The sequence below is a fragment of the Schistocerca gregaria genome, chromosome 9, assembly GCF_023897955.1.
Source record: "Schistocerca gregaria isolate iqSchGreg1 chromosome 9, iqSchGreg1.2, whole genome shotgun sequence".
Classification (NCBI taxonomy): domain Eukaryota; kingdom Metazoa; phylum Arthropoda; class Insecta; order Orthoptera; family Acrididae; genus Schistocerca; species Schistocerca gregaria.
In genome coordinates, this window is record NC_064928.1 from 29,027,812 (window position 1) to 29,044,423 (window position 16,612).

Consider the following 16,612-nt stretch of genomic DNA (forward strand, 5'->3'; position numbering starts at 1 on the left):
TTGTTTCTGAAACGTTTACGAAGCTCCGTTGTTGAGCACGTGCTAGTGGGAACTGAATGAGACACAACTACTCAGTTGCAGGTCAGTTGATTGTTTGACATTCTCTAAGTTGGGTGTCGTTCAGACTGGCCTGGTACATGGGCTGCCTCTACCATAGAGAAGAAAAACATATTTTGTACAAATCCTTTTATCGTTTCTCAGAGTACTTGCCTTTACACCTAAAATTTCTAAAGCGTTCAAACCAATTTTTGAATCCGAACCTGGAAAATAATCGTTTTATATGACCTGTGGCAAGTAGATTGTAGCATACTATTGAGCGTTAGTTGTTCTCAGATCCCCTAAAGCAGTGGTCACGCCAACGACTGTTTCATAAGGAGCTCTCATCGTTCGGAATTCCCTTAGTTTCGCAATAAATCTGAAATGCGAGTGTCTCTGCCGACCGAGCCAACTAAACAACTTACTGTGTACGCACGGCGCGCGAACAAACTAACAGCTGCGTTGAATCTCACCAAGTGTCAGAGCGTTTTTGTTTGACGCGTTGAGTTCACAAGGCTAAATAGCTCGTACGAAACACAAAAATACTTCCGTTACTGCAGCCTTTACTCCGGATTGTAAGCTTAGTAACTATCACACATGGCTTAATTTTTTTTAAAGTCACTGGAAGAAAATAGAGTGCTTAAAGATGCATGTATATATTTATACTTATTTATTAATTGTGAATGAAAACTCAGTGCTTAATAAATCAAAACACTGTTGCTGTTTATAAGAATATGACCTCGAACGACAGGACGACAACGATCATAAAGTGAAATTTGAATGTCTTGGGGGTGATTGGTGAAAAAATAAAATTAACGCACTACTGTCTCCTTTAAAAAGCTAACACAATATTTATAAGCTTAAAGTTCAGAGTAACGAGTCGAGTGTAAGTGCGACTTTAAAGGCAACCGAAATACTTGCCAAGTATGGCCGACCGTTGCTGACAGCGAACTAGTGAAACAGCGTGCGTAACGGTAAAGAAGGTGTGTCCAAATAGAAAAATCTGGAGATATGTGTCTGTCAGCCAGAACGTGCTCCCAGATTATGGAAGATCTGGGCACTAATTTGTTTCAACAACTTCAGCAAAAGGCGCGATTATTTGAACGGTTCTCTCAGTCTATCTATGGAAATGATGATATTTCAGATACAGCGGAGCTACTAATATTTGTTTCCGGTACTGATTAGAACTTAAATTATTTCAGGAACTTTTTCATATACACAGTTTGGAAAGAATGACTGCAGGGAAAAATTTATTTTGCCACTCAGAGTAAGTGTTAGTGTCAATGAAGGTATAACGTTTTAAACTGGTTTGCGTTACAGCTGATAGAAGGAAAAATAAAACTACAGGTTGAGGTATCCCCTTATTTTTCCATTGTACTCTCCACGGAGAAACATTATGCTGCAAAATTTTTGCATCCAAAGATATAACGAAGATCGTTATACCAACTGCAAACTTCATCAGAAAAAAACTGGGTTGATACATCGCCAGTTGACCCAGAAAAGAAATCAGCACATTTACGACAGAAAAGGGCAAATGTGTTCCACAATTTAAACGCCTCTAGTGTTTGATGGACCTTGGATTTTTGACAGATTTAACAGATGAGTTAAATATACTGAATATGGGGCTTCAAAGAAAACAGAAATTAATATCTGATATGCATACAAGTGCATAGACATTACGAACAAAAAAACAAGCTCTGCATAAAACAATTTGACGACGAAAAGATGGACCAATTCCCAAATCTTAAAAATAATGTTTAGGAAGTTGGAATAAATTCTCAACGGAAAAACAAGAAAATGAAATGCATTTTAAAGGAACTACAAAATCAGTTCAACGAGATATTTTGTGACTTCGAGAACATTTGTGGCAACCTCAAGAATTTTGCATGCCCTTTTTCATGTGTACTGAGATATTCTAATCTACAAAATGGATGTGATTGATGTTCAGTCTAGTGACACTCTGACAAACTCCGTCTCTGAAGTCGGTGATCCTGTTCAATTTCATGACAGTGTGCCATCTAATTTTGAAGAATTGAAATGCTTTTCTGAGCAAATAATTTCTATTTTTGACAGCATTGATTTATGTGAGCCATCTTTATCAGTTCTCAATAACAGAAAAATAAAAATTCTCCTCATCTCACAGACAAGCATTTGAGTGCCATTCTACGAATTTATACGACAGAAATAAAAGCAAATATTCCACAAACAGCCAGTCAAATATATCCCCAAAAATCGCAGTAAATTTTGATTCGCCTCGCATGTGTAATTATTTCCAAGTCGTTATTTAATATTTTTTTCTCATTTTACTTTCATCATAGTCCCTACTTATTAATAAAAATGATAGTGAATGAAATTTAAAAGTAACTATTTCATATTTTTGTATTTTTAATATAATAGAGATCGTTATAGCCAAACAAAGTTATTAACGAATACCGCCCGCCTTTATTTCATTTTCGAGCTATATGGTACTTACCAGTTAAAATGTTGCTGACCATTCCTTTAGAGCAAGTCCAGTGTAACCTAAGGAACAAGCCACATTGCAGTCACACCACTTTCATTGGTTTGGGTTAATCTTCGAACCCCGAACACTTGACTGTTGGATAAGTTCTGGCTCTTACAAATGAAGGCAACTTTCGTCGCCTGTTATACGAATTTTGCTTTTCCTTAGGCAAATTTCTGAGCCGCTGCTTGTGAATCACAGTACGTCCAGCTCACACCACTTTGTGTTGACAATGGTGTCGGGAGGATATTTAAAAGTTTAACATGTTGCCGGGTGGAGAACTGAAGCACCTACCTTAGTACGTCAGGCGTGCACTACATGCGGGAGACAGCTACTAGGGTAGTGGAACATACGTGACATGCACGTGGGCTTTCTTTTAGGATAGAGAAATCCCTCTACAGGCTCGATAAGAAGCGTTCTGATTTCAGTCAGGGAAGGATACTACTCATACTAAATAAACAGAGCAGCGTTCATCATGGCAGATCATAGAAAGATTGATACAGTAATAGTTAAGTACAGGAGTGTTGAGCCGTGCGTGGCTTGTGTTGCCGTTTCTAACGCACCTCCACCTCACTACGTTAACTTAAATCACTACTGTCACTGAGTTGCTGCTTTGCCTGACCACGAGGGCCGCCATCATGCGTATCGACGTATTCCCACTCGGAGTGTCTTTGCTCGACTGCTGTTACTCCCCGGTTGTCGTCTGTCGCCCAGCCAGCTGGAAGGCTCCAGCAGGGCAGTTCGGGTTGCGAGTCGGGGTCGGGAGTCCGGTCTGCCAGTCAGCTGGAACGCGTCTGGAGCGCAGCCTCGACCTGCCAGTCGGGGAGTTGCAATGGGGCACTGGTGCAGTCGGGATGGAGCAGCCGATAACTTGTTTTAAATGTTGTCGGCATACTGGCAGTGAGTCGGTCAGTTGCTGTGGACCGGGGAAGATATCTCCACGCGGTGCAGCCAGCTGGGTCCATTGACGGTCACTGCCCAGTGTCGCAGCGTGTGTGGAGCTGTCCGATCGCTACGAGCTTCGTGGTTCACCGACCCAGGACGACAACGTTCAGTGGTGTTTAAAGTACCCAAACCACGTCCATTTATGTTGTGTGGTTCGTTTCGGTGGTTCGGTGTTGGGAAGGTTTTCCTGTGAGAAACAACGAGTGAAGTGTTCGAGATAGCCGCCGTCAGGTGGAATTGATCAAATTAATTTATCCATAGTCAAGCGCACCAGCGGAATTTTCTGCCTTGTGGTCGTTAGTCTTCTGGTTACCTGTCCTGGCCGCTAACGTAGTTTTTAGGCAGTGTCATTTCCCCACCTGTTGTAGCTAACCAACATGGTGTGTAGTTTTGACAGCTGAGTTCACATACGCGTTGGTTTGGGGAGAGTAATATTTGTAAATTTTTTGGGGGGGCCTTGAATTCTCGTGAGCTCCGTCGTGGCAAGCAAGCGGTTGGTCGGTCGGAACATGACTGTCCCTTGGTTGGGTTCGCACGAATTAAGTGTAGTTGGACTCACCACCTGTCCTGCTTAAGTGAACGAGGCCAGACAGATCCACTGGAGACTCCTGAGTGCCGTTCCCTTAATTATCCTTTTGGCTGTGTTAATGTTGTTGTAATTTAACTGTATTTTATATTTTCAATTGGGCAAGGTTAGTTGTGGGCCTTCAGCCCTGGAAACATGTTCTCCGAGTTTCCTTATCGACTTCTGCTCTTGAAAGGTTATTGTAATTTCCTCTGAAAGATTTTACAAGTTATTGGAGGCCTTCCGCCGTTGGTGTTGCTAAAGCAAATTTTTAAACTTAATGTACCGTTTTACCGATAGTTGCAATATATATTTCCTTAATTTGTAGAATTTAACTTTGTGGCCTTCAGCCATCTTATTGCGTTTGTTTGTCTCTTTTTGTGCACCTTGTGGGTTATCAGCCCTGTTAGCATCTTAAAACATTGTGGCCTTTTGCCTTCAGTAATCGTCATATGATAATAAATTACAATTGTGAAATGAATCCGACCGAACTTCCTTGGCCGTTTCCACAATCCTAATTACCTGTTAGCCCTGCGTGATTTATCAGGCGTTTCAAGGGTCTACGGAAGGGTTCAGAACTAGTCTTGCTCATAAATGGTAACAATGGCCACATAGAACTAGTGACAGAAATCTTGTTCAACCAGATGATAACAGCAATAAAATTCTAAATTGGTATGTATACTGCAAAGATAGGTTAACGTCTAATGAGGTTGCAACAGATTTGTAATGTAAAACGAGCAGCTGTGCTGGTGGGAGATTTGAAAGGGAACCGGCAAAAAATTTCGCGTAAATATCCTGGCCTGTGGAGATGTCAACTTACCACCTACAGACTTTGAGACACAAAAGATTATGGCGGGTAGAAAGAACGGTGAAATTGTTCTAAATGTCTTATCGAAAAATTACTTTTAGCAGCTAATCAGAGAACGTAAAAATTACATATTATCTGCAGGTCTTCAATACGTCCGATATAGCGTGAATCACCCAAATCTTGGTAATCAGGGCCTCACACTGTTAGCCAACCAGCAGTTTGTGGTAATATGAGGGTCGTTCAGTACGTAATGCCGCACATATTTTTAAAAAGTCACTAATATACATAGACAAACGTCCTTGTTGGTGCTTCACAGATGATGTTTGCTCTGTGCGCCGGTGAAGTTTCGAACCGTTCTGGCAGATGGCAGAGCCGTAGTACAGCGTACAAATGGTGTCTAATACGACTCACGTTACAAGCAGCACGCTGTTACTGAATTCTTGCGTGCACAAAAAAACTAAATAAATAAAAATAAAAAAAACCGTAGTGAACATCCATAAACGTTTGTGCGCACTGTATGGCAATGTTGCAGTTGACAGATGTGCACTGTAAACAAACATAACAACATAATACCTAGCAACTACCTAGGTCGAATAGCACAAACAAGTGTCGATTTGGAAACTTTCCAAAATATCATAGTTCGCAAACGACTCACACTAGAACCCTGCAACGGACACCCAATCTGTTAATGTGAATAGGCATTGTTTCATTTTTAAAAAAGTGCATGTTGGCACAAAACTACACTTTCTAAGTATTATTACAAACTGTTTAGTGGCTAAGAATACGAGCCATTGAGTACCATTCAATGAAAACCGCACATAAACAGCACTTTCCATTTCCGCAACATATGCGGCGCAAGTTCTAGGTGATTCACTCTATATATATTGTGATCGTGTGATGGCTACATGACATTTGGTTCAGTGCGGATGCACTAATATCGACCAGACTCCTACGGGAATCAGTGATTTGCGAGCAGAGGGTTTATGGACGAGGGACGCCGCGTTGCAGCCTGCGGTGTGTTGGAAGTTTCAGTAAGTTAGGGACCGTGTCCGGATGGCCGAAGCAGCTGTGGCAACCGTCCACGAGAAGCGGTAAGTCCTGGGTCGAGTCCCGTCCGGCACAAGTTTCCAACTTTCGTCGTTGCACTACCACAGTGCCCTGGGCGGCTGGAAGTGACCACGTTCTCACCCACCCTTTCACTTTGCTTTCCATTCCTTTATTTCATATACCCTTCATATTACCTGAGCTGTCATCCAGAAAATTTCATCTCCAGCACTGACGACGTTGAGCATCAGTGGAGAAAGTTCGAGAGATCGTTGGACATTACAGCCTTCTATCGAGACACTCTGCGACCACTGCGGCACTGAAACAGAACGCGTCACTGAAGGAGCTGGCGCCGCGGTTTCGCATTTAAACGTGACAAAGGCGGGCCTGCGCTCCTCGGTTTCATGTCCAGCGACGAGAGGCCAGCGACGGCAGCAGTCCAGCCAAGTTCTAGTACCTTTGTCTTCTTAGCTATGACGGTCAGGCGCTGTAGGTAACTGTAAAAATTGTTACAACTTTGTCGTGATCAGTACATTAGCGACATACTGATGACCTTGCTGTTGGGCACCATTTAATCATCATCATCATAATTATTGCAACGAAAGGTGTTTCTAAAATATTTCTGTCTCCTGACACCACTGGCTTAGTAGTAAAGGATGTTGAGTGGAACATAGGGAATTTGTCAAATACTGCAATTCAATACATAAATTCATGGACTGTAGAAAATAAATTTTTTGTGACGGCTCCCAAACCCAAGGTCCTCGGCGGTACTTTTGGGGCAGCCAACACAAATTGTATAAAGCGTGGGTAGTGACCAGGATGTAGCTATGTCTGTTGGCCGAAAAATAATTAATGACAAGAATTGCGCCAGCTAGAATGAAGAGATAACTTCCTTTTATTTGTGACGAAATCCGCACCAGCAACACAAATCCAAGTAATATCCAAGAGTAATCCGTGTACTGAGCCTAGTCGAATACAATAGTACATATCACACTGCAATGGCTCCGCTATAAACTCCACGAAAGGCTAGCAATAGGCAATCGACAATAGACTGTCCGTCACGGGGCCGGTTCTCCTCCACATATGCAAAAGGCAGAGGGCGCTGCGGACCCGAGCTCAGCCACGGCGCGACCTCTTCCGTCGGCGGTAGCGCCCCGAGGCGCCGACGGCCGCGGCAAGAACTGTGCCCAGCGATGCCACGGTGAGGGCGCGCGTGCGCCAGGTGGTTGGTTGGTGGGTTGGGTCCGTGGGTACAACAAAATTTGTGCTAAATCACAGTAAGACACTGTTTTAACAATTTTAGCACATTATTTAGCTAAAACTGACATTTTCATGAGGCAGATCGATCATACGATTAATGAGACTAAACATTCCAAATAATTAGGTGTTCAGATAGACGATAAGCTGTTATCGAGAGCCATACTCAGGAACTGCTGTATGTACCATTACAGTAATATCTGTAGTAAGTGATAATGCAACATGAAAAGTGGTCTAGTTTGTTTTATTATAATTCCCTTATGACAGCCGGCCATTGTGGCAGAGCGGTTCTAGGTGCTTCAGTCCGGAACCGCGCTGCTGCTACGGTCGCAGGTTCGAATCCTGCCTCAGGCATGGGTGTGTGTGATGTCATTAGATTAGTTAGGTCTAAGTAGTTCTAAGTCTAGGGGACTGATGACCTCAGATGTGCTCTGAGCCATTCGAACCATTTTGAGGCCTTGTGACATACGGCATCATATTCTGGGATTCGCAAACGCAACGGAAGGTACGAGCGAAAGGTGGTGCAAATTGTGAATTGTTCTCTGGATAGACGGTGTCCCAGGATGAACGACAAATACTCAGGGCTACGCCAGAACAATCATTCGAAGCAAAAAAGCTCGATGAACTTAGGCTCTGAAATGCGCGCCTTAAGAGCTACACTATGTGATCAAAAGTATGTGGACACATGACTGAAAATGACTTACAAGTTCGTGACATACTCCATCAATAATACTGGAATTCAATATCGTGTTGGTCCACCCTAAGCCTTGATGACACCTTCCGCTCTCGCTCAATAAGGTGCTGGAAGGTTTCTTGGGGAATGGCAGACCATTCTTCACGCATTGCTGTACTGAGGAGAGGTGTCGGTGTCGGTCGGTGAAGGCCTGGCACGAATTCGGCGTTCCGAAACATCCCAAAGGTTTTCTATAGGACTCAGATCAGGACTCTGTGCAGGCCAGTCCATTACAGGGATGTTATTGTCGTGTAACCACTCCACCACAGGCCGTGCATTATGAACAGGTGCTCGATCGCGCTGAAAGATGCAGTCATCATCCCCGAGTTGCTCTCCAATAGTGGGAACCGAAAAGGTGCTTAAAACATCAGTGTAGGCCTATGCTGTGATAGTGCGACGCAAAACAACAAGGGGTGCAAGCCCCCTCCATGAAAAACACGACAACACCATAACACCACCACCTCCGAATTTTACCGTTGTCTCTACACACGCTGGCAGATGACGTTCACCGGGCACTCGCCACATTGTGTATCGCGATTCGTCACTCCACAGAACGTTTCTCCACTGTTCAATTGTCCAATGTTTACGCTCCTTACACCAAGCTAGGCGTCGTTTGGTATTTACCGCCGTGATGTGTGGATTATGAGCAGCCGATCTACTATGAAATCCAAGTTTTCTCATCTCCCATCTAACTGTCATAGTATTTGCAGAGGATCCTGATGCAGTTTGGATGTCACTTGTGTCATACGCCTGTACGTGAAATTTCCACAGTCCTAAACGTCCTAAGGTCCACTGTTTCCGATGTGACAGTGAAGTGGAAACGTGAAGGGACACGTACAGCACAAAAGCGTACAGGCCGACCTCGTCTGTTGACTGTCAGTGACCGCCGACAGTTGAAGAGGTTCCTAAGGTGTAATAGGCAGACATCTATCCAGCCCGTCTCACAGAAATTCCAATCACCTGACCACGTTCGAAGTCCGTGAGTTCCGCGGAGCGCCCCATTCTGCTCTCTCACGATATCTAATGACTACTGAGGTCGCTGATATGGAGTACCTGGCAGTAGCTGGCAGCACAATTTACCTAATATGAAAAACGTATGTTTTTGGGGAAGTCCGGATACTTTGATCACATAGTGTATGAGCTCCTGCGCAATAGGAGAGAAATGTTACACAGTAGCGAAGATGAACAACTGCTCTTAGCTGTTGAAGTATGCATTCTAGAGCCCGCGTCTACTGGGGTTGTTTTGCTCAGAATGATCGTTCCTGTCACACCGCTGAGTAGCTGTCGTCCCCCCTGGGACACCCTGTATTTATTTTCTTTAACCCAAGAACACTAACGGGAGAAAAGTGTTTCATTGTTACTAAACTATCGTAAATTTTGTTATTCCAATTTATAGTGTATGCGCTAGATAATTACAATTATAAGGTCTCCAATGCTATGCCAAAACAAGTAGAAAATGTCCTGTTTTACACCTTATACTGAGAGTACCAGATTGTCGGGACCAGTTAAAAGGGTCCTGTAGCCCATTTTAACTAGCATTTCTCTTTCTTTTCCTTGTTTCTTTTCTCTCATAACACTCATAGTGGTGTGATTGAATGAATGTGGTTGTGTGTCACGTTGCTAGACGGTGGCGTAGTCTGCTGCAGAAAGTCTGCGATAGTCGTACAGATTCAGCAGCAGTTGTACAGAATAGCCAACTCTCGTAGTGGTCAAAAAGGCAAAGAGGTTTGCGCTACTTGTGAGAAATCCACCTGCGTTAGGTTGGTGGCGGAAATCATCTTTGGGTTTTCCGGGCCACGCGGAGCGTGGAAGAGGCTGGAGAAGAAAAAGGGAGGCAGTCTGCTGCCGGTACGGGAAGCGTCCACAGCTGTGCTCCAGTCGAAGAAGATTGAGTTAGACTGACCGCGTGGCGCACTGTTACTTGGTGAGGGGACAGCTGTTAGCTTTTAGTCTCGCTTTTCAACTCTGAAAGATTGCTTTGCCTTATCGCAGCAAGGAATGCAAAACTTTGGCAGATTTTTATTTTAGTAAATTTCTATAGCAGACTTGGATCCGCTGGAAGAGCTCCACGCAAAGGTGTCGATAAGAAGTGAGTACTCGCTTCTGAATGAATGTCTGCCTTCAGCTGTGCCTGTATAAGCTTTCATTTTTCTAAATATTAATAGCTTTGCCTTCTCGTAAATTTTCCTTGCTTTATGTGTCTTTCGTCCGTGGGGAGCCGACCACGTGGTTGAACATTAGAGTTTGTTGGGCTACCGTCATCACCAACTGCCTGGTCTCATGTTTGTTTTAAAGAATGGTAACAGTTCATGATTGTGTGATGTGATATTGTGGCAACTTGGCCACGATAGCTAGAAACTGCGTCTCCACAAACCACGTGGGCACGCGGGTGTACAGCGAAACGTGTAGCGTTTGTCGAGTTATTGCGATCAGTCATCAGGCAACAGCAGTTGTATGAATGATTCACACCAATGATTTTAGCTGTAGATTATAACGGTGAATGTATCGATGTTTTTCTTTAATGTTTTAGAAATTAGTGTTATCAGGAATTGTGTACATGCCTCACATCCATATCTTAGGAATAAATGATTTTATCCACAATTTTCTCTTGTGTTCCGAGGTTACGTATTTGCACCTAAGCCACTCACCTCGTAGCTTTCCTGTTAGCACTTCCAACGCGTTTCCTTACGCACAGGTCCAGTGATTAGTTTCCCTTTTTATTTTAAAACAAATGCTTTAGGTTAAGTCTTATTTTCAGGTGCGTTGCTGGGAGCTAATGGTATGCACAGTGTTCATGCATTTTCTATTTTATTTTAAATGTTTGATCCTCGTCTACAGTGCACTGACATTACTATTAATTACATCGCATCCCCTATAGCGACATCACAACGTATGCATTTTTATGAGTTTTTGGTCTGTGAACAAATTTATTTATTTTCCGACTCGACCAAACCTTTGATTAGTTATAGGGTTAGAGTCACTGGCGACCATAATCTTAACGTAATAAGCCGTAGAAACAGCTTAGTTACACAGTGAACTAGTATCAACTGAAGTCTTGAATTTTCCGAGAGTTTAGTAATCTAGGATTAATAACGTTTGTTGTTAACAATGTGAACTTATTTCCAAGAATTTGCAGTTTTCGGTCTATTAAGGCTAGGCAGAACAGCGACCTGCCTTTAGAGCGCACTTCCCCCGGTCCTGTGCAGAAAGTCGTGCAGTATTCCGCTGCGTCTATTTTCCGTAACCCGTCGGATAAATTAACAATTTTTTCTAGTCTAAATTGAAGAATTCTTTCATGTCTCACTCGTTCTGTTCTGTCATGAAGTTTCTAAAAAATTCCATATTTGATAATGCTAATACATATTCAGCAGTTAGTCGTCTGCATACGACTAATGTAAATTTTATTTAATATATACACTCCTGGAAATTGAAATAAGAACACCGTGAATTCATTGTCCCAGGAAGGGGAAACTTTATTGACACATTCCAGGGGTCAGATACATCACATGATCACACTGACAGAACCACAGGCACATAGACACAGGCAACAGAGCATGCACAATGTCGGCACTAGTACAGTGTTTATCCACCTTTCGCAGCAATGCAGGTTGCTGTTCTCCCATGGAGACGATCGTAGAGATGCTGGATGTAGCCCTGTGGAACGGCTTGCCGTGCCATTTCCACCTGGCGCCTCAGTTGGACCAGCGTTCGTGCTGGACGTGCAGACCGCGTGAGACGACGCTTCATCCAGTCCCAAACATGCTCAATGGGCGACAGATCCGGAGATTTTGCTGGCCAGGGTAGTTGACTTACACCTTCTAGAGCACTTTGGGTGGCACGGGATACATGCGGACGTGCATTGTCCTGTTGGAACAGCAAGTTCCCTTGCCGGTCTAGGAATGGTAGCACGATGGGTTCGATGACGGTTTGGATGTACCGTGCACTATTCAGTGTCCCCTCGACGATCACCAGAGGTGTACGGCCAGTGTAGGAGATCGCTCCCCACACCATGACGCCGGGTGTTGGCCCTGTGTGCCTCAGTCGTATGCAGTGCTGATTTTGGCGCTCACCTGCACTGCGCCAAACACGCATACGACCATCATTGGCACCAAGGCAGAAGCGACTCTCATCGCTGAAGACGACACGTCTCCATTCGTCCCTCCATTCACGCCTGTCGCGACACCACTGGAGGCGGGCTGCACGATGTTGGGGCGTGAGCGGAAGACGGCCTAACGGTGTGCGGGACCGTAGCCCAGCTTCATGGAGACGGTTGCGAATGGTCCTCGCCGATACCCCAGGAGCAACAGTGTCCCTAATTTGCTGGGAAGTGGCGGTGCGGTCCCCTACGGCACTGCGTAGGATCCTACGGTCTTGGCGTGCATCCGTGCGTCGCTGCGGTCCGGTCCCAGGTCGACGGGCACGTGCACCTTCCGCCGACCACTGGCGACAACATCGATGTACTGTGGAGACCTCACGCCCCACGTGTTGAGTAATTCGGCGGTACGTTCACCCGGCCTCCCGCATGCCCACTATACGCCCTCGCTCAAAGTCCGTCAACTGCACATACGGTTCACGTCCACGCTGTCGAGGCATGCTACCAGTGTCAAAGACTGCGATGGAGCTCCGTATGCCACGGCAAACTGGCTGACACTGACGGCGGCGGTGCACAAATGCTGCGCAGCTAGCGCCATTCGACGGCCAACACCGCGGTTCCTGGTTTGTCCGCTGTGCCATGCGTGTGATCATTGCTTGTAAAGCCCTCTCGCAGTGTCCGGAGCAAGTATGGTGGGTCTGACACACCGGTGTCAATGTGTTCTTTTTCCATTTCCAGGAGTGTATATATATATCGATAAATGTGCACATCCACAGTCTTGTTCAATGTTGCATCTCCAGATCTAATTCACTGACTCAGTACATCGATTCATCCAACTCGTAGTGAATGTCCATTATCGTTCCTCTATATGCTTCAAAACGACACTCAATAGCAATGTAGTGGACTGACTGTAAGGAGGCACCGCACTCACAATTTGCAGAACTAGCCATCTCCCACTTGTACAATACGTAACCACACGTGTCTGGTCCAGTTTGAATTCTGATCAGGATCCACCACTGACGCCTGGTGAGGTCGAATTATTGTATCCAGAGGGAAGGATTGTCAACAAGAAGTTTGCTCACTATTCATATTCATGACTGCTCGCACTGTATTGTGGTTAATGTTGTGCCTGACCTTCAGGAGAGTTTCTGATCCCCTTGGAGCTGGAGATGGAATATTGGTGAGTGCAGGATGCCATGGAGTGTTTGTATTCCGAATGCATCCTATAATTATTCATATTGCCTGACAGAGTAACACATCTATCTTCTTAGCGTGAGCTCTATTGATCCAGGTCGAGCAGGAGTAATCAGAAACACAGTATGACAGGAGCAAGGCGTAAAACTTGAGCAGTAGCTTGCCATGGGGACTCAGCAAGTTTTTGAAGGCTGCTGTTTCTCGCTTTAACTGTGGAGCTAGATCTGGAACGTGCCACTTGTAAGTTAGAGCTATGTCAAATGTTATTCCTAGGTTTATTGGTGTATTGCAGTATGGCAGGACTTTGACTTCTGAATGTGACTTCTAGTTTGTAATTTGCCTGTCCACTGCATAGGCGAAATGCAGATATAACCCACCATTTCTTCAAGTGTACTTCCAGTACTTTTGTACCAGCAGATAAGGTGGTTTCAGCACCAGAAAAGTTGGAACATTGGACTACGAGATGAATTTCATCGGCATAAATGAATTATCTTGTAGATGTTTTTGATAAGTCGTGTGTGTGTGTGTGTGTGTGTCTGCGCGCGCGCGTAGACTGAAAAGAAATTGAGGCAAAACATCCTTGAGGTAAACCACCATTATTAATTTTCCAATGTAATTGAGCCGTGGCAGCTCATATCGCCCTCTGGGGCCTACCCGAGGAGTAACGAGGGGAGGTCCTGTGGGGGTGTGCTCCGGGACGTGGTGGAAGGCGGTTGTCGGGTTGACACAGCGAGTGTGGGACCGGACCTATCGCACGGAGATATACGAGCTGGCTCCGAACGGAAGGCGCCGTAGCAAGCAGCGGGAAGCGGGCGTCCTGTAATTTGTGTGAAGGAGCAACGATTTTTGCTTTGGATGTCCCAGTGGTTCCAGAGAGTTGCGGTGGCTGCTTTCGGAGAAGAGAGTTGGTAAGAGCTCGTGTCTTCGCTCTTTTCCGTACGATGTTGCTGCCTGCCGTTATAAACGGGTGAAAATCAGGCGCTTGTATTGACTATACGGGAACTGGTGATGTAACATTACATTTGTGATTCAGTCTCACTTGTACTGTGATAATTTAGAGGCGAAATCTGTGGTGGTTTCATTAGGTCTGGTTCTTGCTGTGAAACTAAGGGAGTCAGTTATTTGGGTTAACTGAGGGAGCACCATTACGTTGGTCTAAGTGATACATTCTCCACGTTTTGTGTATGGCTTTGCGAATCGAAATCGTGGTGGAGTACACGTGTGAGTAATTTGCTATTGTATTGATGGTTGTGTTGTAAAGACTATTCTCTGGTGTGTTAAATCACGCGCTAATTTGTAGCCAATCTAAACAGAAGTTACCATTACTACTTGCTTATGTGCTACTGTCCTTAAGATTGGCGTTGTTTGTCTTTTGATTGTGAGTGTGCTCACTTTTAAAAAAATTACGGCTACTATTCATAAGGGTTGTCTAGTAAGGAAATTGCTTAAGCTTTTATCATATGCTGGTCTGTTTGCCTATCACATTGGCTTTCTATGCAGTAACTGAAGGAATGTGTATGGTGGTTCAAGATTGTAGGCTGACTAGTATTTGAACTGGTGTTGAGGTTCAGGGCGAGACCAGCATGCCGCAAACCCGCACGCTGCACGTAGTTAAATGTTCCGCTATTGGGGAGCCGGCTCTCTGTGCTTGGATTTTGTAAGGATACGTGGTGAGTGCATCGCTGTAGTTTTTCGCGCGCTAGACTTGCGATGTATGTTATGTTGAAAGGGAATTAACTGTACCAAAATTAAGAGAGCTTTTAGTTTGTTTTAGGTCTGTACATGGAATGATGTTGATATTTTGTCGATTGTGGTAATAACTTCCTGTGTGGGGAGATCCTCTGAGGGACTTGTACTGCACTGTTGCAGCGCAGTCCATCTGAAATGCGCTGCTTAAAACTTGGGACTGCAGCTGTCTGATGTTATATATTACAGTCTAATCTTAAATGTCTTGGATGTAATATGGTTGTTGAGGATTATGTAATTTTGATCGCTGGTTCCTTAAAGGAAGTATTTCGTTTTAAAATATGTGCTGGGTCAGAGCCTATTTAAATATGATTTTAATTCATCATTCAAATGTTCTAGTCTTGATTTGTTAAAAGGCTTTCAGTTAAATGATTGCTATTGGCCTGTTTAAATGATTGAGTGACTTAAAGGAGAACAATATTATTTTGTAATTTGTACTGATTGTTTCTTTTGGGTAATACCTGACTTATGTGTCCAATAAATGAGTGTCTAGTCAATGGTGATGCACTGTTCTATTGCTAGCCTACCCCTTCCACTCCAGAGCCTATTGAGCTGCTTCGTGTCCAAATTGTGTTCAGAACACCCCTCTGAGCTGACACCTCAGTAATCTCATGTACTGTCTCGTCCCATGACCACGGAGTCTGGCTTCTCGATCTGCTCCTGTAAAAGACATGAAATCGTCTGTTGCAGGTCCGGTGGCCTGGAGTATCGCAAGGGAGCCCACTCCACAGGAGAGGGGGACCGGTACGAGGAGCGCGTACTGGCCCTGGTGTTCCTGCGCTGCCTGAAGCGCCGGCTGCACTTCCAGCTGTCCTCCAACAACGACGATGCGGGCAAGTTCGACGACCTGGTCCTGGTGTGGCGCCCCGAGGGGCACCGCGAAGCACGAGGCCTGCTGGTCCAGCTCAAGCACAAAACTTCCCAGCGGGCCAAGACCATCCACCGGAACACGTGGCTGTCCGAGGCCCCCAACTGTGACTTCGGGCTCGCCAAGTACTACGCCTCCTACACCAAGATACGCGACTCGTTGAAGATGGAGCGGCTCACGCTCGTGTTGCTGACGAACGCGCGTCTGGCCGACACTTGCGACGGCATGTTCGTGAGGCAGACCGAGGCCGGCGTCCCGGGGGCGGAGCTGCTGCGGACTGGCGGCGATCTTTACAGGCTGGACCCGGCCGACGAGCAGGTGTGGCGTGCGGTGCGTGGGGACGCCGGCTTCGCGGAGCGCTTCCACGTGCTGTGCGGCCAGAGCAACAGCGAGGAGGTCGCCGGCGACGTCTGCGGGGAACTGGAGGAGCTGCTGGGAGCCGGGGACCTGTGCGGACGCCTCTGCGACGGCCTGTGCAAGAGCGTCCGGGAGTGGATGAACGGGCGGAGCGTGTGCCTGACGAGCGGCTGGAGCGACTGGCGGGCGCTCGTCGACGAGTACGTCAGGAGCGAAGTGAGTGGTTGCGGGGCGGCGACCGTCGGGCTCCAGTTCGACACCGTGGAGGACGTTCGGAATTACGTGACGGCCTGTAACCCGGCGTGGGTCAGACCTCCGGACAAGGAAACGGTAGCCCTGACTGCTACCAAGATCCACCAGGCACTGGCTCACGAAACACACATTGTGGTCGGTATGGAACATTTCAGAGCGCTGCGGCAGAGGATCGTGTGCTGCTGGGGGCCGTTTTGCCGATGGCTGGTACGTG

General features: G+C 45.7%; 1 protein-coding gene across 4 annotated transcripts in view; it reads left to right on the top strand.

Moving 5' to 3' along the window:
* Window positions 1-16,612, top strand: part of LOC126291794 (uncharacterized) — a 146,181-nt gene that overhangs the window by 88,582 nt on the left and 40,987 nt on the right. For all 4 annotated transcript variants that reach the window (XM_049985487.1, XM_049985489.1, XM_049985490.1 and 1 more), the window contains one exon: window positions 15,612-16,605. In XM_049985487.1, coding sequence (XP_049841444.1) covers window positions 15,612-16,605 — 994 coding nt within the window. The remainder of the gene's footprint in view (window positions 1-15,611; window positions 16,606-16,612) is intronic.